The sequence below is a fragment of the Nylanderia fulva genome, unplaced genomic scaffold (genome assembly GCF_048542155.1).
Source record: "Nylanderia fulva isolate GAGA-0341 unplaced genomic scaffold, ASM4854215v1 Scaffold3, whole genome shotgun sequence".
Classification (NCBI taxonomy): Eukaryota; Metazoa; Arthropoda; class Insecta; order Hymenoptera; family Formicidae; genus Nylanderia; species Nylanderia fulva.
This window is the reverse complement of record NW_028190368.1, coordinates 5,776,972-5,804,501: the sequence shown is the minus strand read 5'-3', so window position 1 is coordinate 5,804,501 and position 27,530 is coordinate 5,776,972. Positions and strand designations below refer to the sequence as shown.

Below are 27,530 nucleotides of genomic sequence, written 5' to 3'. Positions count from 1 at the left end.
CAATTGTTTGAATACTTTTCAAATTTCATTTTTTTAGAATCAAAGTATCTAATATATAAATATTATGTGCATTCGATCGAAATTTATTACAGAATTTTATATCAAAAATCTACTTCTATTTTTGAAAAAAAGATATATATATATAGAATTTTTATTATATAATACTGTACTATATTAATTATTATAAAAAAATATATATATATAAATTTTATTTTAAACTTAACTAAAGAGAGAGAGATCTAATGAAAATACGTTATTATTAAACTGTTCGTTAGATCATGTCGATAATAATAGTATATATATATTTTGAAATAGCATACACATTTTTTACGAAACCATATTATCTGATTAAAGAGATTGATCTGTCACAAACTTATCACCGGGCAAGAGCAAGTGCAAAGATAAATGCAATTGCACTCGTTTCCAATCCGAATACCAACGGTACTGCGATAAAGAGTTCGAAAGCTTATGGCTATCCTTTTTTTTTTATTCAACGCGAACAGCGCGAATTATAAGTCGAATCGGCACGCACCTCCGCGCGACACATTGGTGTCGGTAATGCTATCCCTATATAACCTGTATATAGGTATGTGTTACATACTGTAACTTTATCGGAAGATATCTCAGCGGCATATCTGTTAAGAAGATAACGTCAGTGTTCGTTGTCGAGTAGTGCCGCGCCTGTGCGTTGTATCGCTAACATAATTCTAGCTCACAGCTTTGGAACGAGAATTAAAAGGCGGAAAGAAAATCTCTGTCATAGAATGGAATTTTACGCGCAACGTTGTCACCATGAACGTACTTCGTGAATGAAACATTAACACCGATGAATGTGCGATTCTCATCGTCAAAGAGTACTCCAGAGCAAATCTGAATAAACGTAAGTAAATGTCTTTTCACAGTGTGATATTTTTTATCTCTCGTCTAGTCCTATTTATTCTTCAAATAATTATTACAAATATGTAGTTTTGTAATTGTTTTACGGTTCGTTAAAAGCTTGATGTATTGGAGCTTCTACAATTCCATTAAGTGACTCATGATGACACATAAGTGGATATCAGCCACGTGTTATTCATGCACTTTTTCCGACTTCGTTTACCATAGATATATAATTCAAACCGTAGTGCAAAATTTCATAAGAGTGTAATAGAGAACATATTATCTTTAGAAGACTTAACTGAATGAAAAACTGCGTTTAAACGTGGGTGTGTCTTAAGGATTTAATTAATATTTTACCTTAATTAAAAGGTGTGCAATTTCGGGAAAATATGACGGTCCGTTTTCCCGAAGTGATAAGAAGTGGATCGGAAGTGGAGGGCGGTTTATCAGGACCGGCCAATCCAATACCTAGCCAGTCAATTGATTGTGGTTGCGGTCAGCTGCAATGTCCAAAGTTGGCGAAATTTGCAACGCGAAAACTCTTCGTGGGATTGTTGTGCTGGATCGGCGTGGTGCAAGCCGCGGGATATGCTTACTTTCATGTGACAGGATCCACGATAGCTAGAAGATTTCAAATTGATCCTCATTTAATGAGTGCGTATTCACATAAAGGGATTTATAATTTAAATAAGTTCTAAAAAAAAAAAAAACATAATAAAACCTATTTCTTCTCATCTTTATTATGATTGCGAAATTATAGGAATATTGATTTAAAAAGTATAAAATAATTATTGAATTTTATAGAATATTTTTATAGAAACCATTGCACTTTAATTGCATAATTATTTTTATCACAAATTACAATATAAACTTTGCACTAGCAACATTTTTTCTAAAATTGCTTTGAATATGAATATATTTCTAAATTTGCTTCATATACGAATAAACTTTTGATACTGCAAAAATCAAATATTAAATTTTCAAATATTTGAAAATTCTCTTTTTCAGATTGGATTCTTGTTGTAGCAGAATTGACACCTTTCGTTCTTGGATTAATAGTAGCGTTCTGGGGTGATAGAATACACAGAGCTTCGTGGATAGGAGCTTTAACCCTTTTGCAAAGCGTCTCGTACTTTATTTTGATAATACCTCATTTAACACATCGCGTTCGCGTGATTGAGGAAACGCAAAATGTCACTCATATGTCATTATATGCCGGTCAGTGCGTTCAAAATTCTAAAACAGAATATTTTTAATTATAATTATATTTGTTCATCTTGTTAAATTACTTTTTATTAATGTTAATAACTTACATAAATTATTTTAGCATTCAATTTATAAGTAAATAAAAAAATTTTTTGTTTACGTCGAAAGTATATATATCTTGAATTTCTTTTATAGACGACAGTCCAGAATTATGCACTTCTGCATTGTCCAGGGTCATCGTAGAGGAGGACGAACCTTGTTACTTTACTATGGTCATCCTGATTTTAGTATCAATCATAACTGGTGCAGCAAATGTAGCATATTTTGCCCTAGGAATTTCTTATTTGGACGATAATACAAAAATGAAACATGTGACCGCTTTCATCGGTATAATTGTCGCTGTAAAGCTTATCGGAGTAGTTCTCGGATACTTTTTGGCCTGGGGATGTCTTCGGTGAATAATTATTATTGTGTAACGTGTATCTGAAAATTTTTTAAAATTAAAAATAACTGTAAATTAATTGTATTATGGACAGAAAAAAATGTATATTTATTTTTTCACTTATCTATGCATTTAGGATAGACGCAGAAAGTTTCGGTATTATAAATTCATATCAGGATCAAATCGGAGCTTGGTGGCTTGGATTTCCGATTTTATCTATATTATTGGTGATTCCTGGTTTGCTGCTCTCGTGGTTCCCCCGAAGATTGCCCTCAGTGGTAATTAATTAACATTACATAAAACCGTATAATGCAAAATTGGGAGTTGATATTAAATTTATATTATACATTATAATACGATCATATATTTATTACATATTTTTATAAAAAGAATTTTCCAGCTAATTTAATAATTATATTTATTCTATTATAGGTTGTCGAACAAGCTGCAGCCTCACTTTTCAATCGGGCTGCAATAAATAATCGAGCACCTCATCGAAGGAACATTCAGAAAGTGGGTAGCTCCGATTTTTGGCCGTCACTCTGCAGATTGATTACTAATAGGATTTTGATGTGCAACATCTTGACGACGATATTTTATGCAATAGCACTACTAAATTTTATGATGCACGAGGATATTTTCTTGGAATCCAGATTTCACATACCAAGACCGACAGGAATGCTTCTTGGATTTAGCGATCCTTTACTATCTAGACTGGTCACCAGTAAGATTAATCGTTGCCTTTAATATATGCATAAAAATAAAATATGGAATTTCTCAACATGACGAGTTATAGCAATATCAGTTTGAATAAGACGAAACTTTCTGCAATAAAAAAATAATTAATAATTGATTTGATACAGAGAGATAAAATTAAAGTCTTTTCCACAAGATTGAATATTTAAGATATAACATATATGATTATATACAAATCTAGGATAAATCCTCCTATGATTTGTTGCAAATTATGTGAGACAAATGTTTTATTTTAGATATCATGAGACCCATTCTGATTGGCCTGATCATAATCATCAGTGGTTTAGTGTTAGCCAAAGCGAAGCCACGAGCAAAGTTTATTGTTAGTTACAGTCTCGTCATTGTGCTTATAACAGTGGCAATTATCGTCTCGCTGATTTTCGTTACCTGCGACAGGCCGCCTATCGTTAGTTTGGACAAAGGCTCGTAAGTGCAGCTTAGAATTAACATCCATTATTTTAATGTTTAACGCTCAACGTCTGTTAAAAATTGAAGAGATAATAATAATAAGAAAGTAACATATTTTATATCACTGATAGATTTCTTGTTATATTAATATAATAAATAAATAGACACAAATCTAAGTTTATCGACAATTATTTTTATAGCAATGGATTATTGAAATACTGCAACAAGAATTGTCATTGCTCAAAAGATTCCGATTTTCGGCCAGTTTGCGACAGCTCGGGAAAATTTACGTATTACAGTCCTTGTTATGCCGGCTGCTCCGCAAACATTTATATCGACAACGTCAAGATTTACAGTAGCTGTAACTGTGTGGAAGAAATGACAGGATGGGGGAATGATCAAGCGAAAGATGGTCCGTGCGAATCGATTAAATGTCAGGCTGGCTGGATGCTTTTTCAAGTACTTACTACGTTTATATTTATTGAAAATTAATATTTAGCATTTTATATTACGGAAGTTCTTTCTTTCTCCCAACAATAAAAGATATCTATATATCAATCGCGAAAAATGAATATTTAAAAATTAAAAAAAATTTTTTTATTTTTAATTTTTACTTCTTTTTATTTATTTATTTTTATTTTTACTTCTTTTTATTCATTTATTTTTCCTTTCAGTTTGGATCTTTGTTGGCGTATGCGCTAGTCGCTTCCACGTTTGTAGGAGATTTATTGATCAATATGAGATCCGTCTACAAGCAAGACAAAGCCATCAGCATAGGTTTCTGGATGACGTGGATCGCGATTTTTGTTTACGCCCCGGGCAAGTGCCTCTACGAATTCGTCTCACGTGAAGCGTGTCGATATTGGGGCAATCAAAGAGCGATCTGCCATTTACACGACAGTGAAAGATTCGGCGACTATCTGTGCTACTTGACGATCCTATTTTTGTCCCTGTGTTTTTTGTTCAAGATTCTTCTTTGGTTTCTCTGTAAGGATTTACAGCTGTACGAGGAAGTCGAAATTAAAGATGAGAATTCAGAAAATGTTGTGCTGCAAGAACTAATCGAACAAGCAGGCACGACCGAACAACAGGAAACGATACAAGAAACAAGAAATGGTGGTAAATATTTTTTTTATAGAAATGAAATAATTTTGTAAAAATGTTATAATGATTTTTCTTATAAAAACAAATAAAACAAAATTATAAATTGAAATAAATAATTTGCAGATGACGCGACGAGACGAGTGGAAGTGATTATCGAGCCGGAATCAAGAATAGCATCGGAAACAATAAGACCGGAAGATCCATCGAAGGAGGAGGAAAAAACGCAAAGTAGCCAACCTTTAAAATATGGCCCATTGGGCCCAGGCGATCGTCGATCGACGGGCTCGTATCTGCCGACGAATGAGAATTCGCGATCGACGATCCAAAATCTCGACTCCGAGGACGAGCTGGACAGTTCGAGCGACGAGAGCAAGAAACGATCGAGTCCGCGGATCGCTTACGCGCCTCTGGAACTCGACTCCGACGTCGAGAGCGACCTCAGCAGCATCGGGCCGAGGTCGAGGAAGCGTGTCCCGAGTAAGGATTACGACGACAACGATCACTCTTCGTTCAAGAGTTCGTCCATAAAGCGCTGGTTCCCAAATCCCGATCATTACGATGATCCGCTACGGGCCAAGAGTTCCAGATTCAGAAAGCCGAACGGTTATCAGGACGGCTCCTCGAAAACAGGCAGCTTCGAGTTCTCGAAGAAAGGTCAAGAGAGCGACGTGCCCAAACGGGGCGACTTCAACGAAGTTGGCATACCGATAGTGGATCCATTTCCGGAAGGAAAGGGCAACTCGGGCGACACGACGCACTCGAAGGACGTCAAGTCGTTGATCGATCGATACGAGCAGAACGCGAGTCAAGAAACTCTGAACGAAGATCGGTTATCGGTGAAGTCGGTGGAGGACGCGAGAAGTCGACCGGAGAACAGGATGGGCATACCGCTGGTAGCAATGGTTCCTGGTAGGTCGTCTTCTTCTCGAGGACAATCCTCTTCGGGCTTCAGCAGCTTGGCGGATGTGCAGGACAAGAGTTCTGACCCGCGTTCCGAGAAACGCGCGACGCCCAGTCCGAAAACTTCTGTCGAGGAGAGCAAACCGACCTTTCAGACCGACCTGTGAAATTATGATGACTTTTGTCACGCGAGACATGCAGATAACGTGTGACACACATATATGTGACAGCGGCGCGTGATTTCGCGAATATTTATGGACGAATAAATAATCTATTAATAGAATCTATCGAGTATTATCACAGTAAATTTATATGTACGAATGAAATAAGAGGTTCTAACGGCTCCGAATGACAGAAGCGTACGTATAATATATTCACAGAAAAAACAGTATCCTTGAAAGAATGCAAATATGCCTTGATTCAAGTATATTTTATCCTTATAATAGTGCCAAATATAAATAATTTTGGATAAAGAATAATTTATCCTTAAAGCAAAGTGCAAAATATTCTTGGTTAAAGCTGAAATTTACTTATAAATATTGCCAAGACTTTCAAGTATATATAATAATTCTTAGTTCAAATGTGACTAAGTTTGTTTTTACCATATGCGATTTTTAAAACCAGAATATATCTTAAGGATAAAATATACTTCACACAAACTTATTTATTATTAAGGCAAATGAAAATTTTTGATTATAAAGAGCATTCTATGCTTAAATCAATCAAATAGCGTTCAAGAATAAAAATATACTAGAATCAAGGATTCCTTTTTTTCTGTGTGTTATATCTGCCATTTATCGTGTTTAAAATATCCGAATTAATTTTGATATTTGTAAGCCAAATGTACGTCACGGCGTAAACTATGTGTTCTTTTCTTAATTACTGAGTATTAATTATAGGTCATTGTAATTATCATATGTATGTAGAATTGATATCCTGCGATTGACGAATATATAGTCACTTTCATAAGTAAATTTAAATGTTTTCAGTTAAGAATAGAAACATCAGTCAGTTAATAAAATTTTGTCTTTGTGTTTTATGGTATATTTCCACTCTTTGTATATTCTTTCATATTGTTTGTAAAATAAAATATGCATGTACATAACGCTGTCTATTATAGAATGTGATTGTCCCTTTTTGAATATTTATTACACTATTAAAACTTATCATATCTCTCAATTTTACGAATTATTTCGTTTATCTGTTAATAATAACGTGTTTCTTATTTTGTTGTAACATTTTACGCGTAGATTAAAATTCCTTATGAAATTATGCTCCGAGAAATAAATATTTCAAACGGAGGTAACACACATATACGCACATACACACGTGACTTAAAATCGGATAGATACATATTTTTATCGTGAGATAAAAGAGATAAATTACAGTGTTTCTTACTAATTTACTAATTCACAATATAGTCGTTATATGTACAATTATTTCACTTTATAGATAATTTATACTAACATGAATCATCATTTTCATTGACAGCATAAAACTTTGCGCATACTATTAATTTTACATCGACTACTGTTTAATCGATGTCGAACAGCATCAATGATTTTTTTATCGATTAAATAGTTTAGTCGAGGACTCGCGCATACAAAGTCGACAGATAGTTAATCAACAATCGCACTCTAAGAATTATAAATTATATATGAATTTTTTTACATAAATATATAATATTTATGTATAATAAATATATAATATATGTATATTATGCATATATTATAATTAAATTATTCTTAATACTTATTACATATATTATATATATAATATAATATATATAAGATACATTAATAATATATTTGTATATAAATACATAATGTATATATTAAATTTATAGTATTATTAATAATATTTTAATATTATACATATAATATTATATATATTTTAATATTATTTAATTTAATTATTATATAATTTATATAAATTATATAAATTATTAATTTAAATTTACAGAATCAATGATTGATTTTTGTTAATATAAGGTCGATTGATAGTTGATCGACACTTTCGTCAAAAAACCATCGAGCTTTTCAATCGTATCGATAAGTATGCGCGCTCTCATATTAACTCTAAACTTTTTAATAATCGATTTCAAAATCAACAAACAGCTGATAGTATGCGTTCAGCTTAACTAATGTAAATCGAATATACTGATTAGAATTTAAAAAATGTCCATTTTTATTCAAATATATAAGTCCGAATTAAGATAAAGATCCATACCTTGCCGACAACAAATTGATTCATACCCGTTATACAATAAAAGTTTACAATAAAATCAATAATCTGAATTTGTTAAAAAGATCGGCGATCGCTTTTCTCTTGCGAACACCATGGATGATCGGTTTCTATCTAAGGTTGCTATTTAAATATCTAAGGAGGTGCTTAAGGTACTTGTAGAGTCTTTATTTGTCGGTTCTCGCTTGCTTCGCGTTCTTCGTTCGATCCTGCTTGGAGATCTTCGATCGAAGAATTTTCCTTTCCTCCACGTGACGCTCGAAAGAGGTAAAACTTGATTATCAGTAACCATTTTTCAAAGTGTCTCACCCGGCTCTTCGGCTATATTCTCCAATTCGATTTCCTCGTCAAAGATCTTCACGCCTTTGACGAAATACCAAACACCTACGTCGAATAACGTGCCGATTGTTACGAAACCTGAAAATGACAGAGATTATGACAATGAACAAGTAAAATCATTATATTTCTAATTATAATTAGCATTCTATCAGATACTCACTAGCTGCGGTAAAGTTCAGCAAATACCTCAACGCCTCGCCGTTATACAGCCAACAGTTGCCCGTTCCTGAACACGTTTTACCCCACACGAGACAGGTCTTGTCTGTTGAAAGATAAAATATTAATCAATCTGTAAATAGAAAACTAGAGATAGGCCAACACAGAAGAAGAAAATGACTTTAATTAACAACAAACATTCAGTAGTTCTACTGAAAAAATATAAAATGTAGCTACTGCAAAAATATAAATATAAATAAACAGCACATGCTTTATCTTCGTGTTTGCCTTCGATAACGCGAGACGTGTCTGCGATTATTATCATGACTGTGTATTATAAATGAAGATTTTTTATCACTGACCCAATATAAATCCAAACAAAATGGGAGACGGTATGAAGGCGAAGAGACTCATTATCATTAATCCAAAGCCCATAGCAACCGTCTTGTCCTTCTCGTCGACGCATCTTACGGAAACTAGAAAATTCGACGCTCTTCCTGTTGCTCCGCTGAATTTCAAAAAACACACCACCGCCAGAAAGATGTAGAATTTCTGCATACAGTCGACCGGACACGAACCCGGAACTGCCGTTCCCAGAGTTTCTATAGTGGGTTCGGTCGTATTCAATGGAAGCTCAGTGGAAAATGGGAAGGTGACGTTGTCAAACGTTAGCGCTAGCGAGCGCGTCATTTTTGCTTTCACGCAGCTGCAGTCCGTATAAACTTTGCTGCCATTATTGTGAACCTAAACAAAACATATCCATATAAATTTAATATGCTTCTAAGAAATTTATCGATATCATATGTAAATGTATAGGAGATTCTCGCCTTTAAAGAATTCGCTAATAATTTTAACAAAATTGAAAAAATCATATAAAAATTGCAAGAGGCTTCTCCCAATTTCTTCCCCCAGGCGAGATCATTCTGTGCAACAAAATTACATCTAAAATAATATCAAACCTTGACGCCGCGACAACCGGCGTGACACGCGGATATAAACGTCTGACCGTGTTCGGAGCACACTGGATTATAGGTGACGTAATCGCAGTAGCACTGATCGTTGCAGGGTAGCTGCGTCTTCAGGACTCCGTTCGGCTGAATGGCGATCTGATTGTCGTTCGCGGAGCAACCGAGGAAGGCATACGAGATCATCCCCATTACCGATATAATGCCGATCATGACGTTCCACGCCGCCAGCCACCTAGCCTTCGGCTTGTACTTGGAGATGACCAGTCCGGACAGCAGGATCCCAAATGCGCTGAACACCAGGCCGACCGTGCCGGTGATTAATGACGAGACAGACGCCGATTGCTTGTACTGGGTCTCGATGTACTTGGGCATGAAAATCCAGTAAGGCATGTAGCCCATAAAGTAGAAGACCGTCGCGAGATTGTTGCACATCAACGTCGTGTTCGTCAGCAGCCGTTTAAATGTTCTCAGCATGTCCGGGATCGACGCCGGTAATTCCGATTCTTGTTCATCCTGTTGCTTGATACTGCTGGCCGATTTGTTACGTTGTAGAGCGAGAACTTTGCGAGCAGCGGCTCGCGGCAGAGTCTTCGGAAAAAGGGCTACTATACTCGCGAAAACAAAGAGGAGGATCGCTAAAATGATCCATCCTAGCCACCAGGCGCCTAGCCACCTTGAATATCAATTGAGATCATGTTAATTAATTTTTTTATAAAACATCGAATAATTTATCGGGGTAAATTCTCTACCTCGGATCTTGCATCGTGATGGTGGGGGTTAATGTCGGACTGATGTAGAACTTGAGAGAGAACGAGGCCAGTCCATAACCGATGGCAGGTCCCAGCATTCTCAGAAAGTACGAGAAACTGATCAGCGCCGGCGTCTTCGATTTCTGTATGTTATCGTCCATATAGGACACTCCGAGAGTATAATAAAGGGAGCCACCAACTCCGGAGACCAGCTGGGCTATGAAAAGTAGCACCTGCGGCGCAAAGTTCCCATCTTCGGCCTCGCATTCCATCCCGCGATTCTCCTTTCCCAGACAGAGAAATTTCCGCTGTTTGTCGGAAATCACGCTCGAGTTTAGCGTACTTTGCTTCGTCCCGTATTCTTTGGTCAGCGACAGGGCGTCTTCGCCAGGACCGTACAGAAAGTGCGGCAGCATCGTTAGACAACAGAAAAGTACAACCTAATGAAATAAATAGTGATTTTAACACTTAATGCTTGAACATCATTTGCGTCTAAGCCGCAGAATTTTTCATTTATTATTTATTAATCTTTACATTTATTTTTCTCATTTTAATTATCGTGTTTTTTCCTCATTTATTATAGACTTGAAATATCGCAGTGCGACGTATAGAGATCCGTGCGCTCCGCGCAAGGGCCTTTTTACTATTCGAAGAATGAAGCGCTTAGCTAAGCATACGACGACGAGAGTACGATGGCAAGAGGCATGAATGAACGTAGCTACGATTCTAACGCTTCCTAATTTAATTAAGAAGCGACCAATCGGTGAGTTATGACGTCTATACCCGGCTCCGTTCCTCGGGGCGTGTGTCGACAGCTGACTTTTATTTCTTGCCGACATGCGATCGGGATGCATGACGCGCGCGAATGTTACGCGGTACATCACAAATTAATCGCAAACTTGTCGAAGAGTGTGGTTAATAAAAACTTACGGTGTAAATACCGAAGGCGATCCATCGAGGCCTGTGACCCCTTCCTGCGTAATACGAGAGAACGACGGATACGAAAAGCTGCGAGATGTCGTTACCTACTGTGATGAGACCTGTATTGAGAAGAGAAGCGCGCGTGTTTTCATCAGATCATATATATACATATGCATGATAAATTTCTAGATCATCTTGCTCGCGCGGTGGTCAAAAATTGCATAACCATTCTCGTTTGACAGTATCCACGTGACATCACCGTCGTCACGTGTACGATCAAATCAATTCTGTACTACTTTTCGAGAATTTTTAATTTAATCTCAGTGCATTGTGCTTTAATCGGACAATGTTTTGAGTCAAATGTGATAAGCTGTATATATCGCACAATTTTAAATATTGTAGTAAATTTATTGTTTAGAAAAAATTAGGATAAATAATGCCATTTTTTTTTAAATCTTGTACTATTTCAATTTTTTATTTATTATGCTGATAAAATGTTTAATTTCGCAATTTTTCTAGCACAACTAAATTTATAATTATAACATAATATAATATTTAAGAATAATATTTGTAAAAAATATTTGTAAATTTATAATAAAATAAAGAACTTTGATACATTAAATTTAAGTAGAAAACGAGCTTTTTGTTCCTTGTTTTTCTTCGGTCTCTTTGAGAATTTACCAAAGACGTAAAACGGAGATGTGGATAAAAATATAAATTTATCGATCGATTTTTTGAAAATCATCCAGAAGGACGAAAATGTTTAAATTAATTAAAATAGATTTTCAAAAACAAAGTTGCGCCTAGTTTCTGTGCCTGACTCTTATATTAGCCCTTTTCTGTCTAAACTTGTTAATAAATTTATCAATTTTTTGAGTGTGTCCATAGATTAAAATTGAAGAATAATGCACCGTGGAATACGCACCTGTCGTCTTGGAGGGTATCTTGAATCTCTTCTCGATGGTGGTGATGGTGCCGTTGAAGTATGCGTAACTAGCGGAAAATATACAGCCGAGGACACCGTAGAGAAACACGTACGCCTTCTTGTTGGCGAACTTTTGCAGGATCGGGCCCCTGAAGCACCAAATGCCGCAGGAGGTGTCATCGGTGATCGGCAGCTCCTTGAAGACGTCCTCGAGGTCTCTCGAGGTCGGCGTCGTGGGCGGCGACGGCGCCTTGGACGTTTTCGGCACCTGTAGCAACTTCAGGTTCTCCGGCCCGTTCTCCTCATGGTTCTTCGTACTCGAGTTTCTCTTCATCTTCTCGATCTGGTCGTCGTCGTCGTCGTCGTCGTCCTGGCCGCAACTGGCAAAGCACTTAGCAGCACCCAAGTCGGGCTCCGAGTCTCCGTACTCACTCGGTTGACCTCAATCACAAGTCGCACGGTGATGTGACTTTGTCGTCCTCGCGACCCTTGGCATCGCTTTTCGCGTGCCGCACAAATTCGGTTTTTCGGGCGCCTTTTTCTCGCACACGAAATATCTACTCTTCCTCTTTCGCACTCGGTCCCCGTTCACTCTATCACGATCACGTGTTCTCCATGTTTCGGACGCATCCGGGCAACACCTACGCCGTGAGATCCGGGAGTTGACTGCGGCTGTGTGGCGCGTGCGGCTCGTTAATTTATCCTACGAGGATGCTCAATGAGCAACGATGGCGATGGAAGAAGTTAAACCTTGAATCTGACCGAAGACAATACGTTATATGCAATATATTTGTACAGCAATTTTCAACCGAATGTCAGACAGTGTTATCGGATTGTAAATATTAAAACAATGTTATCGAAATCATTTTTGTGTAATCAAATCAAGAAAACTTTATCATAAAAATATAAAGATGGAAAGTTCAAATTTAATAAAGGAAACACTGCATTTTTAATTTGAATTATATTTTCATCTCGATGTAGACCAGCATATATACATATATGTGATGCTTTAAATTTTATTCTACTCACCATAAAGATGAAAAAAAATTATATAAATATGGGTCCAAAAATACTTTTATTTACAACAGATCGACGTCTGACGGATTATTTTTTCATTCACTCTCTATTAGAGAAGCAAACAATAATCTTTCGATTTATATAAACATCTTGGATTTTAATTTATAAAGACATCTTATATTTTTTTGTTTGTAATTTGATATTGTGAAGTGTTTCATAAGTGTTGCTTTACGATAAAATACTGATATTAGAAATAATTAGAGATTATAGAGGTAAAATAAAGACAAACCAAATATTTCGGAACCTTTCATGAGACGTCGATGAGTCATGCATTGATATAGAAGGAAATCATTTCCAGTAGTTTCTTTAATGAAATATTCTTACCAAAATTGTTGTAAATAAAAAGTATACATATATATATATATGTGTGTATATATATGGGATATATGTAAGTATATATGTATATATATACATATATATATATATATATAGATTATTTATTTATACATATATACAGTGTGATTCGAAAATTTTAATACATGTATATCAAAATTTTTTAATCACATAATGTTAGACATGATTCGTGTGAAAAATTCACAAAGTTCACCTACTGATTTTCGAGACAGACACCAATCAAGTCCAAATAATATTCGGCGGCAAAGGTCCCTTAAAAAAAAGAAAAAAAAATGTGTGGACCACCGATTACCGATCGCTTCGCGGCCGCGAGTCGATGTGATTTCTCGCGAAAAATAGATTCGCGTCCGAAAACGACCGATATTCTTCCGCAACTGAGATGCCTAAGCGCAACAGAGAGCAAGCCATGTTCTGTACCCGTTGGAAGTCCCCACTTTTCGCCCTCAAGAAACCGATCGCATAAGAAAGAGAGAGAGAGAGAGAGAGAGAGAGATCCGCGATGGTAAAAGATCTTACACATACCGCTATGCTCGTCTCACCTACATGATCCACCGTGTCGTTATCAAGCGGGTAAATTCTGTCTCTCGCAATCTATTCCCCCACCCTCTATATATATCTCTCTCTTTCTTTCTCTGGCTGGGCTTCTCTTCTTTTCCCGCCTGGACCGATCGCGATTCTTTCGTTCCTCCTTCTACGACTAGAAACTCCAACCGTTCGCTCGCCTCGTCTTTATCTGATAACCCGCACCTGCATAAATGACGAGAGTAGGGATGATATCGTAGTTGACGCAGGAAAAAAGAGCAATTAATGGGGTAAGCGTTCGGCGCCCTCTTGTCGTTGCGAAATCGGATGCATGGAATATTAGAGCAAAGTCATTGGAATGAAAGCGCCACTTTTATAATCTACCGTGACGTAAATGATTGCTACCGTAACGTGATGACAGCTTAATTTCGCGTCTGCGAAGCAAACTTTGTTCAAAGGATTACACTATCAGGTCTCGCGATATTTATACATATTTGACACTTGGTTGACGCAAAGGATGCTGAAAGATTAATATAATCGTCACTATATTTAAATGTACTTTTTCTTCGGCAACTTGATTACCTATTTTTCAACCATCATCAGTTATCATCATCATCATCATCATCATCATCATCATCATCATCATCATCATTATCATCATTATCATCGAACTCAGCGTTATTTTTCTATTTTCTTCGCGACTCTCGAGCATCGGTCGATGAATTCGAATTCTTACAACGCCCGGCTCTCGTGGAAATGGGAAAAAACGCGACGTCGACGCGAAAGCACAACTTTCCAAGTGCCACCTTCGAGCGGACGCCCGGCGTCCGTTTGAAGAAACGGGGCATCCCTACTTGGGACTATTCGCGACGTACGGAGACCGCGGCGAGGTCTCGGCTTTCGGTACGGCGTTGCCTAAGCTCGTTTCTAGTCAACCTCCGGGAGCAGAGGCTCACATTGTGGACCCATTATGATTTAATAGAAGCCGACGTGATGTACCTACACACATACACGCGCGCAAACACACAGGCACTCGCGGTCTAAACTCTTCCGTCTATTCCCGCGCATTGCTAATGGCACACATCAAACAGCTATGTCGCTAATAGCTGACGGGTAATTGCTCGAGCTGAATTTTTATAAGACGAAATATGGAGATTGGTTAGGCGGGGACCTAGCGCCGTATTAGGAATTCATTAGATTCGCGATCGGGTCGGCTGCGACGATTTTTCGAGCATTTTCCAGAAGACAATCGATAGTGGACAAGTCTCAGGTGATCATCGTCTTCTTCGTTTTCTATATTCAATTGTCTCTTTCGTTTTAAGATTCTACTATCATACGATAAATTGAAAAGAAGGAAAAATCGAGACAATCATTCTTGTTATTCAAAATAATCTTAAATAAATAACTGGCTATCTTGTCTTGAAAAGGAGCAGCGATAGTGCGAAATGACGTTTGATACAAATTTTCTTATCACGATGGTGTGATCCGTATGCATAAATGACTAACCAAACTGTCTGTTGTATGCACATTTTATTTGGACCAAATACGACACGCGGGAAAAAAAGGATAAATTTCTTAAATATTTATAAATCGAAGAGAGGAGAGAAAAAGCCATAAAGATCCTTTACACGCGAAATCAACTTGTCAGTTAAATGATACCTGGTTCGGTCGTGATCTTGCATTCGTATCATGATTTGCAAGAGACGTTTTTCTGCGGTGGCATTTATTTGCTCGCAAACCCGCCGAGACAAATGAAAAATTTACATCTACGATAAGAACATCATAAATACACCGCGAAATACATCACGCGTACACAAATTTTTTCGATCTGTGCCGTTCAAACGGCATGCAAATAAAATTTTCGCAGAAATATCTGAACCTGATATCAATCTACTGTCACATTAAAAGTTACCGCTTCACAGATTCCCCTTTCTCTCTCTATTCTAGATTCTCCTCTTGTCTTTAAATAGCTCGTAGTTTTTCGGGCGCAAATTGGATTTGTTACGAATTATAGAAGAGATATGTACATCATCTTTTTTATCTGTGTGCTTTCACGCAAAGAATATTAAAGTTCAACGATTGTAGCAATATTATAGTGAACACGCTCTCTTTATAATGATTGATTACGTTTCATGGAAGTTTCTCCGTCTCCAGAGGATGTTTTCGTTAACTTGAACTGTCAAGTATTATATACTTAAATGAGTAAAAACTCAAGCAGAGAACCTAGATTTTAGTTCTCCTTGTAGTGCATCGTAGCCGTCAGATTTACGATACCTCGACGTGCGTGACGTTGACCAGGTTTAATGTTGGCGAGACATCTTATTACCGAAGAACAATTCAAAATGCGCCATGATTTATAAACTTTGTATCTACACGATTCGAGGTAATGAGATGTTTACGCAACCTAAAACGTATATATCATTCGAAAGCTGCCACATTTTTGGTCGCGGTTTGAAATTAAACTCTTCTCTCTACGTAATTTTGAACCATAAATATTTAAATCACAGTTATTAATATATAATCATCACTTATATATACATATATTATTTCAAAATTACGTCATAAACGTTTTATAGATTAACAATTAACAACTATTAAGAATTCAAATCAAATTTTAAAGTGTAAATTGTTTTTTAAAGATAATGTATAATTAATGTCAAAAGTGGTACTGTTAAAAAATTTTTAAAAATGTTAAAAGTGGTACTGTTAAGATTTTATGTAATTAGAATATCTTTTTAAGACTGTATGAAATAGGATAAAAATTAATCAGTGTGAGACTAGATTGTGAAACAATTGTTATATCAAGATATTATCTCACGCGAGGCATGTATACAAGTGTAGATTTCGGGAACGATTAAATTCCTCTTGTTAAGAGATACAATTTTTTTATTTTTAATAATCTTTCGAATAATATATCTCTACACCGCGCACGTGCGAGACACGTGTGTTTCGCACGATACCATGAATTAATTCTGTCGTAATTTCTCTCCAGTTGCGCGATGTCCGGCCTGAATTATCTAACAAGTTAACTTGTAAAATGTACAAGGTTACTGCACTAGCACATTGACAAATTTCGTTAGGCGCTTCAAGCGGCACAACCCACTTGCGTTTGTAAATTACGCAGTATTCGTAGCAAGAATGCCGGACGAGGCTATATTAGAATCGTTATTATAACAGTAGAAATAATAGAAATAGCTAAACATTACTTTTCTCGATTATGGAACCTTCATTAGCAATTAGTTTTTCACGTTACCTGCTCAAGTTTGTGTCATTTTATCATACGGCAAAAAACATTAATTTGAAAAAAGAATATATGCTATATATAAATGATACATTTCCATGTCACGTGTAACTTAAAGAAAAAGAAGATTTCGATGTGTGGATCAAGAAAGCACGATCGATAATAAAAACGGAGCGATCCACGAGCTTGGAAGTGGTGGAAGGTGAGTAAACCGATTGCTTCCGGTCTCCTATATCATACATGCATCTGTCTTTCTTTATCGGGCAGGCTCGCTACTAGTGCAGATCGGACTGTACCTCGACTTAGAAGACGTTGATGAGATCTATATGAAAGATGGGTCAGGGTCATGCACAATGCAACCGTGTACACACAACAGCAAAACTTCCTAATACCAGATCGAGGCGCAAACAAGCGACAGCCTTCATTTCTCCCTCTATTTTCTTATTTAAACCAATCAAAACTTATCTTTATTATATACATTTTTTTTCACATCTTATTAAAATATTATTATGTTAAAAATACAATCCCAGCGATAGAACAATTTATATACGTAAATATACATTTATTTTTTCACCCTGATTTATTTCAAATAACGTTTTTTTTTTTCAAGTTGTAGCACGGACTGTAAAATCGAATAAAATATTTCCGTTGTAATTAATTAATAAACAATATTTGCCAATACGGTCGAGAGAAGATTGTTACTTTTTTTTAAATTCTGTCTGGCGATTCTCAAATATCTACACTTTAATCTAATAAAATATTGTATTAAAATTTTAAATTTAGACACCAAGCCTTGTTATTATTTAATGCTATAAATCTCTCAATAAAATATAATATTTTATTTTTTACGTAACACAGAATATTTTTTCTATCATTATATTGTATATACAAAAAAAATATAGTGTTTTTATAAAATTTACTTAATACACTTTAAACTTTCAAATATCGTTATTTTTGACTCCGTTAGTTCACGAGGTACTTTTAGTTCCTATGATACACTTTCTCTTATGGCTGTTTCGACTGGACTAATTCTCGCAAATGGTCAGATTAGATCTTTAGACCTCCTCCCTCTCTCTGTGCATTGAAAAAAGGACGAGTTGTAAAAACAGATATTTTTAGTCTCTCGTCAGGTAACCGAGAGTTAGAAAAAGAACAATAAATTATAATATCACAGTCGAAAATATAAAATATAAAATGATGTATAAAATTAGATTTGCTATATCAAAAAATACAATTATTTTTTCCTCTAAAATCCTTCTATGCGTATCTTTTCACGTTAAATTATCTCAACTATGTAAAGTAAGATCGAGAATTTTTGATGAATCTTGAGAAGATCGCAGCCTCTCAGCATTATTAGCAACATAGCAACAAATCCTCATCCTTGTCGGAGCTGCTAGCCACCTCGTAGACCTCATTTTTCTTTATTTGCGACGGAATAAGGTAGAACGCTTAATCGTAATTCGCCGAAGCGCATCCTTTAATGGTGTTCCGAAGGATGCGATCGATAGCGACGACTGACGTCACGGGAACGTTGCGGAATTCATTACACGGGCCGAGAGCCGCCTGCTTTAGCTGGGTGGGCTTAAAAATTAAAAGGCTCTCAAACAAAAACTCTCTTTTTACTTCCAGCCTCGTGGGATGTAATCCCTTCGCCGGGTGGTGCCCTGCCGACCCCCTCGAATTTCGACAGTGGCTTGAAAACAAGCCCCCAAGACTTACCTTCATCTTCCATCTCGTCTCGCTCTTTCTCATTCTAAAGCGAGCACGATCGATTTACCGATGTACTTTTTCGAACAAACCCTTCCTTCTCGCGGCCGTCATTACGTTCTGCTTGCGGGAGATTTAGCGAGTGATAAAACAATGAAGGGTGAATACTTTATCGGACCAACGAATCCGTTTGGTTTTGCTTGGCCAAGTTGGATGAAAATTGCGAAAATAGAAATAATTAATGTACGCACTTTTTACATGTAGAATTATTTTACATAAAATTTTTTAATATATTTTTTCTTCGTTTTTTTGCCAAAAAAAATCTTGCTTTTTATATTGATAAATATAAAATCAGAATTAATTACTTGTGTGAAATGAAAATGACATTGATAAATCTTGATGAAACGTAAGGAATATGATGCATTAGTAAAAATATTGATAGTTTATTTACAAAGAAGTAAGAATAAACATTTTAGAATAAAGTTTCAACAATAGAGTTGCAACAACTGTGACATCTTCTAGAATCTTGAAAATGTAACAATCAAGATGCACTATGTCATTTACACTATATTATTTACACGATTAGTTGCCGCCATCTAATCATGGAATCATTGTTTTATCTACAAATCGTCGGAATGTTCACTGTCAGTCGGAATCGCAAAACCCGGAAATATGTATATTTCAGGTACCTATAGAAAAATCCACAAAATCCAGCTTAACCGCAGCAAACATTATAAATGACTATTCTCTATCCTCTGGTTCACATTTCCATTAGCTTCTTTTTTCTTATCAGCACAATCAGTCGCAACGTCTTCCTTCACAAATTCGCGTCTCTTGTCATTTTCCGCGGCGCCGTATAGATCCAAATCCTTGCCGAGATAACAAACTGCACCATCAAACAATACTCCTACCATGGAAAATCCTGCAAGGTGAGCGAAGCATTATTTATAATCAAAAGCAAATGACGAAAGACGATATTTGGACGCTTAATTAATCCGATAAGATAACATCAGACAATATACGGTTGATAACCGCCATTTTTTTATATCAATTGCGTTTTCTTTTTATCTAATCGACGGATAAATACGAATGGTCAATAAAATATGGGTCGTTCACCCACTCGCGATACTCACCGGCCGACGAGATGTTCACCAAGTATCTAAAATTCTCCCGGTGATGGAACCAACAGTTTCCCCTGGTTCCGCAGGTTTCCTCCCATATTAGACAAGTCGAATCGATGATGACTCCGTAAATAATCGGTCCCGGAATCAGAGCGAACAACGAAACGATCATTATTGTGACGCCCTGAGCGAAACTCTTGTCCTTCTTTTCAACGCCTCTATAGTTCACCAGGACATTGCCGATCTTGCCGGAGCAGGCAAGCGTTTGGATCACGCAGGTGAGCACCATGAAGAGCAGATACGGCCCGTGGCACTCGCTGATGCATGGTCCGGCTTTGACCTTGTCGAAAATCGTGGGAAACGCCTGCGAATCAAGCAGATGCATCTGCTGCTCCGGAATGAAGACTCCGCTGGAGCTGAGGTACTTGAAGTGGCCTTCGACTTTCTCCGGTTCGCCTAACGGCAGGCAACTGCAATTCCCAAACTGCTTGTCGTCCAGGATCGTTCGGCAGCCCGCGTGGCAAGCGGAGAAGAAAGTCGTCTTCGACGGTTCGTGACAAACCGGTGAATATTTCACACTCGCGCAGTTGCAATCGACGTTGCAGCTAGCGGTCAAATTCATTCTACAAATAGAGGCAGAAAATAATTACACATAAAAGTATGCGACCTTTGATTTAAAAAATCGAATTATTGAAGATATACTCACTGCATGGTTTCGAAATCTACGCCGCGAATTCCGGCGTCCGTGCATCCGAAAAACATAAAGGACACTTGTCCCGCGACGAAGCAGATGCCGACGAATACGTTCCACGCGAGGAGCGGTCTGGGACCGGGTTTAAATTTGCTAATTAGTAATCCCGACAACAAGAATCCTAATACCATACCTACTAGTGATATGGGACCTGAGAAATAATGAAGAAAATATTAATTATGGCGAGTGTTTTTAATTACGCGTATTTTTCTACAAACTTGGAGTCAATTATTACTTTCTAACGGAAACATCATAAGAGAAAATGACTTCGTATTGAAATTTTATTTATCTCGTAACAAATATGAAAAAAAAATTTTTTTTCTTGATAACGATTATTATTAAACGTTATCACGCGAGAATGTGTTTCGTAAAATAGCTAAAGTAAATTAATATGTAGATCAACGCTTATGTAGATCAACGCACCTGCTATCACAGTACCGCCAGCCGCGGACGTACCGTATTGAACTTCAAGATACTTCGCCAAAAACGTGATGTAGGCCGAAGCGCCAAGTATGTAAAATACGGCGCTTATATTATTGCAAGTTATTAGCCAGTTAGTTAATATTCGTTTCATGGCCGTTGGAAATTCACGGATGGTCGGTATGTACTCAGTCTCCAGAGGAATCGGCTTCGTAGGTTCCATCTGTATCGGTGGTTTCTGTTGCAGCATTAAATCGAGCTTCAAAGGTATTTCGCCATCCTGAAACAAAATTGTCTTCGTTAATTTGATTTGTTGTACAACTTAATTCTCGAAATTCTCTGCACATAAATTAATTATTTATATGTTCCCAGTTTATGAATTAATCCCTAATGTTTTTTTTTTAAATTACGAAAAATTAAGTTTTTTCCAAGGGTCTAGTTTTCTTCATTGCTTCAATATAGAAATTTATTTATGCAGACAAATATTTATTTTTTGTCAGTTTACGCAAAAGAATATATTTTCATGATGAATAAAAGTATTATTTATAATAGCGCAATTTAAAATTACGAGAATCTAAAATATTACTCGATCAATATTATATTTCGTAATAATATATATCAATATTATATTTAGTTAATGTGTGTCTCAATAAGAAATAGCTTTTAATACATTTACGTTACTGGTAACTGAAGTATTAATTTCAATAATATTATAATCTCTAATGTATTACCTGTTTGGGGGTTTTATTCTCCGATGGGGGAAGATCACGTGGAAACATAGCGATCAAAATGGCGAACATACCCATCGTAACACCGAGAATGATCCATCCGAGCCACCATGCGCCTAACCATCGCGGATCTTTTTTTGTAATAACGGGATGGAGCTTTGGATCTATGTATAAACTCAAGCAACCATAGCCCAACAAAAATCCGATCGCCGGACCCACCGTACGTAAAGCAAAAGTAAAGCCTTACAAATAAAAAATTAAGAATCAATAATAAATAAAAAAATATTTTTCTAAATTTCCATCAGTAAAATGTAACAATTATTGTATCATAGAATTGATATGATATCAATAATGATCATTGATAGCATGAAAATGCATAAATTAAAAATATAATAATAATAAATGCTAAAGAAAACAATTTGTAAAAATTAGCTGAAATATTTCCAGATAAAACTACATGTTTAACAAAATTGTTTTAAATTCTTATGACATCACTTATTTCTTATCCATTGCGATAATAAAGTCATTACACAATGCGTTAACAAGAAATGCTTGTCTACATCTACAGATAAAAATTTAGATCTTAAACATGATACATTTCTTTGTTAGTTAAAAGTTAAATTATCAATAACACAATAAATTTATCAACCGTTAATTATTTACCTAAGAGCATAGGCGTATTTTTCTTCTTCGTGTTGTCGTCCAGATACGTCTGTCCTAGACCGTAATAAAGAGTAGTTCCAATACCGAGAATAAATTGGGAGAAAAAAACCAGCAGTCGCGGAAGAAGACTAACGCTTAACATAGTTTCGGCGTCGCATTGTTCCGGTTGATCCGTGTTTGAGCAAATCGTGAGATCTTTCGGCACAGTCGAATTCAACAGAGTCTGATCCAGATACTCCTTCGTCAACGCTAAGGCGTCCTTCCCGGGACCGTATATGAAGTGCGGTAGGGCCAACACGAGGCAGGACAATGCACTCAAGCCGACTCCAACCGCGATCCATCTCGGCCGATGACTAGATCCTCCGTAGTAGGTCAAGATCAGAGACAAGATCTGCGAGATCTCGTTACCCGAAAGAATTAGCCCTAAATTGAAGATAATTTTATATTATTATATCTGTACGAAGAAGTGTGAGATTTTAGAAATTTCTTTAACAATTATTTTTCTTTCTGTTCTATCACGGTTTTTTCACGGTTGTCGAAATGGAAACTTGATATAATTATAAAGAACATATATGTTTAATGAAATTGAATGTGTATAATATTTAAAAAATCATTAAAATATGTTAATCCTATACGAGATATTATATAATACAGAGAATGTTTCTTTGATGTAAAATAATAAAATTTCCATTAACTTTCTATGTACGCAAATTTAAAATGTTTTGTAACATTGCGTAAAATTTGATATAATAGCATGACAGACATTTAACTTGATCGTTTCTAGATAAAATTATTTTTTGCCTCGTTAAAAAGTGCAGCATTGCGGCGTTGATACAATTGCAATTTACCCTCATCTATTTGATGTGAGATTCAATGGACATAATTGATATACAGAATTTATGAATGTAAACTATCAAATTATGTCATTTGCAACTTAAATGCAAATCAACAAAAATATTTAGTTTTCATTAAACATGTAAAGCATAATAAGTGAACATCATTAAGGCATCTAATTAAATTTGCTAAATTTAATTTATTGAAAATAAAAATATCATCAATATTCATCATTTAATAAAAATCGAAAATGTTATCAGAGATAAAAAATGATGTTTAATATTGCTAATTTTAATGACTTGCTCGTTTCTGTTCATCACATATAATATGGTAAACAAAGGATTACCTTATCAACTCACTGCAATACATAAATGTCAGTCATTTTTCAATCTTTCAATTTTAATTCCTTTAAATTCTTTAAAAGAGTATTAATAACTTTTGTATACGAATGCATGAGTGCATTTGTCATATTGTATTACATGTGTAAAACAATTATCTGTATTATTGTAAAAGGCAAACAAATTTCTTACTTTATATTATTTGATTTAATAAATAATTCTTGATAATAAATCTTGATTTATGTCTCTTTCTCTCGGAGAATTATAAAGATGTTTTTCTACAAACGCGTGTTCCGAATTCGTATGTATAATACGCGTCTTTGCTGGTCAGTGCGTGTACAGCGCTCGTTCTATGACAGATTTGTCACTTCTATGATTGCGACACACTACTTACCTACTAGATGAACGCACACGGAAACGTGATTCGCGCGTGTGTGCGAATACAAGTAGGTATAGCCCGCGAATGCCCGCGACTACTCGGCTTCGCCGGCAATGGAATCCGAGGCTGAAGGCGATTATAAGACGAGAGATGACGTTCAAAGTTTCGCTGTGTCGAGATAAAACGCGATCCTACGAGCATAATTGAGTTTATTCGCATCCAATTCTTTCTTTAAGAGGTTGTCTAAGCACGACCGCTTGGCATCAATTAATCCCCGATTAAAGTTCGAATAGCGTAACCCGTGAATGTATATCTTCATAAGCTGTCAAGTGGAGCACAGTCGCGCACAATCAGTGTAATGAGGTTTCACTATACATATGTTGATTATGCGGGAACGAGGAGACTCACCAGTCGTACGGCTAGGTATCTTGAATCTCTTTTCCAGAGTCGTCAAGGTGACGACGATGTAAATGAAGGCCATCGCCTGGACGGTGCCTAGCAAACCGTAGACCGCGATGAAGTTTCTTGGGGTCGCCCGATTTCGCAGCCATTTGGGATAAATCCCGCATATTCCGCAGTCTTTACTCATACCTCCGATAGCCTTAAAAAAGATTGATTATCGGAATTTTTTTTTTTGAAATTAATTAATTGACATTTATCTCTCTATATATATATTGAAGAGAGATAACGTAGAAAGTACGTTCTATTTTCTATTAGCTAACTATTTTTATCAAGTGTGAATACAATAAATATGCTTTAGTCTATTTATATTTATCTCTAGTTTTTTATATAAATATCTATGTATATCATATATCGTGTTAGTTAAATATCACATTACAATATTTATTTTCAATCGATTCTTCCCATATTAGCCAATATATCGTGTGAATCAACAGCAGCTTCGACAACGGAGTTCTGAAAAATTAAATGTATAGTGATAAAAATATTCTGAGATACTATTAATTAATTCAATGCGTTATATACGTGAGAGTATATAAGTGAGAGGGAGAGAATGCGCAACGTTATAACGATAAGCGGAAGTCGATGATGACTTGCATCGTTGATCACTACTTGCTAGAAAAGTATCGGAGTAGTGTGTAAAAAAAAAGTTGCAAGTTGAAAGCAATCGCGTTCGCGATTTGTTTTCGAATCGTTCGTGGTCGATGACTGCATTTACTCGCATGCATTCAGTTTCTAGCGTGCATGTGCATACAATTTTGCTATACGTGCATTTTCCCGAAAGTTTTAAAAACACGGAACACGTGCGCACAATAATATAATGTGTCGCGATAAGGCTTGTTATCGTTCATATATAAGTCGTAATTATTAATACGTTAATATAAGGATGTGATAAATTTCATTATTCTACAGATATATCAGGTAATACAGTAGCGACGACAGTAGCAATGACGTCTTTGTGTATAACGTTATATAACTCATTTTCTTTGAATCAGGAGACACCGACCTAATCTCGCTGATGTTTACAATGTGTGCATCCGCAAACAGAATGCAGACGATAAATCATGAAACATAGTAAAATAGAAAAATTGTTTATTTATTGTATCTTTTAATTCACAATTTAATTTATTCAATCTTTTAATTACGATTTTGTATATTAACGCTACCGAATTTATATTATTAATTGTTAAGATCACAAATATCCTTTTTATTCTGTACAATTATATAATGTTTACCTCTATCGATTATTTGCACTACTATGGGTCTATAAAAAATAGTTGCAATTAATCTGTTTTAATATCAATTAATATCTATATACGTAATAATAAATAAAAAATAATAATTAATATATATATATATACATTACATTTATTTTCTGACTTATGTGGAAAGATTAAAAAATTAAAATTAAGAATTTTTTTATAAAAAATATTTGTTATAATGCATAAATTGAATGATATATATATATAGCAAGTAATTTAATTAACATATCCAATTAAACTTATCAAACAAATAAAGAAATCGAACAAATCTTGTACGTAGTTTTCTCAATCAAAGTAAAGTACTTTATATTATTATTTTCTTAATATATAATATTGAATAATAGATAATATTGATATTAATAGATAACATTGATATCACATCAAACATTGCCACTTTCTTTTAAAGAATAATCATAAAATTAATTTATTCAATATTTTTATACAGTTAAAAATTTTTTTAAAATATAGAATATTACGGATGTTATAATATTTATAGAATATATATTCTTAATACTTGATCACACATTTTAGAAACATTTTTAAAAATACACTATTATGTATACATAGAATAATGAATTAAAGATAACAATGTACCACATATTATTATATAATAAAGAACTGCATACTTTGTGAGTACAATTATTCAAAATTTCTTCCGTTTCACATGTCAGAATGGAAACACTAATCACTTTTCACAATTATCTTCATTCTTTATATATCTGATGCATACTTACGTAATTGTTATCTCAAGTACGAATCTCATAGAATCATACACGTATGATAATCTAAAATTTTAGCCAATTATTACTTCCGTTCTACAAAGATTCTTTGTAGAAAGTCTGGTTTTACAATTATACAGTTATACAATTGTACAATTATGCGAAATTCTATGATTATTTTACTTAAGTAAAATAATTGTTTAAAAAATATTACACAGAAAAACGTTTTTATTGTAACACTTCTCTTGTTTTAATTTTCTTTTTTAAGTATAATTATAAATGTAATTATATACTTGAAAATTACGATCGTGAGTTAATATTATTCATTGTTAGTCATATAATAATAGCTATAGAAATAAATAATTACAATTTTATTTATATAGAATACAATAATTTATTTATGTATAAAATAACAGTTAATATTTTAATATCAAACATGCAATATAAAATTATTGAAATTCTGATAAAATTATTGAATACCGACATATTTGAGATATGCATTATCTTAATTATTTTTGCGAATATGTATTATCATTGCTTTTGCTGGATGAGTGATCGTTGTTCTTATTTCAAATTTAAAAAGTAAATAGTTATTAATGTCATCCCTTATTTTCGAAAACAAAGATACAGCAAGATTGAATTTGACATTCTAAAAGGCATGTTTGAAAAATGCTTCTGCTTTGCGTTTCGTATGGAACGTCTTAAGGAAATATTTACACGATATGCAAAAATACCTGTTTAAAGTTAAAAATAAAAGAAGCGCATCAAGGATACACTCTTACCTTGACCTTGGACTCGTGGACACAGGAGGGACTTCCGGGCCGCGATTTCCACTGGATCGCGATCCTCGAGTCGCCGAGACGGCTCCTGTCTACCGGGTAGTTCGGAAATCACCACCACGCGCCGCGGCCGTTCTACTTTGCACGGATAAACGCCGGATAACTGAGCCTATTCGCTG

The 27,530-nt window shown here is 35.4% G+C and overlaps 3 protein-coding genes and 1 long non-coding RNA gene across 6 annotated transcripts; 2 read left to right on the top strand and 2 right to left on the bottom strand.

Annotated features, from left to right (window-relative positions):
* Nucleotides 1–505: 505 nt before the first annotated feature.
* Nucleotides 506–6,800, top strand: LOC114933495 (Organic anion transporting polypeptide 33Eb). The gene is made up of 10 exons (XM_029306114.2): nt 506–880; nt 1,249–1,533; nt 1,888–2,097; nt 2,281–2,539; nt 2,664–2,805; nt 2,960–3,251; nt 3,520–3,709; nt 3,892–4,150; nt 4,366–4,810; nt 4,919–6,800. Exons 2-10 carry the CDS (start codon nt 1,269–1,271, stop codon nt 5,860–5,862), a joined length of 3,006 nt encoding a protein of 1,001 aa, XP_029161947.2. The 5' UTR covers nt 506–880; nt 1,249–1,268; the 3' UTR covers nt 5,863–6,800.
* On the bottom strand, nt 6,708–13,892 carry Oatp58Dc (Organic anion transporting polypeptide 58Dc). The gene is made up of 8 exons (XM_029306107.2): nt 13,626–13,892; nt 11,998–12,754; nt 11,082–11,191; nt 10,152–10,591; nt 9,394–10,075; nt 8,797–9,178; nt 8,439–8,540; nt 6,708–8,356 (listed from the first exon to the last, which is right to left on the bottom strand). Exons 2-8 carry the CDS (start codon nt 12,329–12,331, stop codon nt 8,235–8,237), a joined length of 2,172 nt encoding a protein of 723 aa, XP_029161940.1. The 5' UTR covers nt 12,332–12,754; nt 13,626–13,892; the 3' UTR covers nt 6,708–8,234.
* Nucleotides 13,893–15,902: 2,010 nt separating this feature from the next.
* Nucleotides 15,903–18,043, top strand: LOC114933522 (uncharacterized). Of its 2 annotated transcripts, none has more exons than XR_003820068.2 (3): nt 15,903–16,333; nt 17,310–17,393; nt 17,459–18,043. It is a non-coding gene; the product is annotated as an uncharacterized LOC114933522 (long non-coding RNA). The 2 variants fall into 2 exon arrangements; XR_003820069.2 differs by having other exon boundaries at nt 16,943–17,393.
* Nucleotides 18,044–19,325: 1,282 nt separating this feature from the next.
* Nucleotides 19,326–27,530, bottom strand: Oatp33Ea (Organic anion transporting polypeptide 33Ea). 2 transcript variants are annotated; one of them, XM_029306110.2, is made up of 9 exons: nt 27,355–27,530; nt 24,971–25,047; nt 24,541–24,733; nt 22,582–23,004; nt 21,922–22,160; nt 21,194–21,470; nt 20,726–20,921; nt 20,032–20,642; nt 19,326–19,820 (listed from the first exon to the last, which is right to left on the bottom strand). In XM_029306110.2, the coding sequence occupies exons 3-9, from the start codon at nt 24,719–24,721 to the stop codon at nt 19,630–19,632; spliced, it is 2,118 nt and encodes a 705-aa protein (XP_029161943.1). In that variant the 5' UTR covers nt 24,722–24,733; nt 24,971–25,047; nt 27,355–27,530; the 3' UTR covers nt 19,326–19,629. The 2 variants fall into 2 exon arrangements, with proteins under 2 accessions (XP_029161943.1, XP_029161942.1); XM_029306109.2 differs by lacking the exon at nt 24,971–25,047.

Excerpts from the sequence above, each read along its gene's own strand:
- LOC114933495 (XM_029306114.2), top strand. The coding sequence starts at position 1,269 with ATGACGGTCCGTTTTCCCGAAGTGATAAGAAGTGGATCGGAAGTGGAG. Across the intron at positions 2,098-2,280 it reads TCATATGTCATTATATGCCG|ACGACAGTCCAGAATTATGC; the intron begins GTCAGTGCGTTC and ends TTTCTTTTATAG. Across the intron at positions 3,252-3,519 it reads ACTATCTAGACTGGTCACCA|ATATCATGAGACCCATTCTG; the intron begins GTAAGATTAATC and ends GTTTTATTTTAG.
- Oatp58Dc (XM_029306107.2), bottom strand. The coding sequence starts at position 12,331 with ATGAAGAGAAACTCGAGTACGAAGAACCATGAGGAGAACGGGCCGGAG. Across the intron at positions 10,592-11,081 it reads TCGCCTTCGGTATTTACACC|GTTGTACTTTTCTGTTGTCT; the intron begins GTAAGTTTTTAT and ends TTATTTCATTAG. Across the intron at positions 8,541-8,796 it reads TTTGTTTGGATTTATATTGG|ACAAGACCTGTCTCGTGTGG; the intron begins GTCAGTGATAAA and ends ATCTTTCAACAG.
- Oatp33Ea (XM_029306110.2), bottom strand. The coding sequence starts at position 24,721 with ATGAGTAAAGACTGCGGAATATGCGGGATTTATCCCAAATGGCTGCGA. Across the intron at positions 23,005-24,540 it reads GATACCTAGCCGTACGACTG|GGCTAATTCTTTCGGGTAAC; the intron begins GTGAGTCTCCTC and ends TCTTCAATTTAG. Across the intron at positions 22,161-22,581 it reads AAATACGCCTATGCTCTTAG|GCTTTACTTTTGCTTTACGT; the intron begins GTAAATAATTAA and ends TTTATTTGTAAG.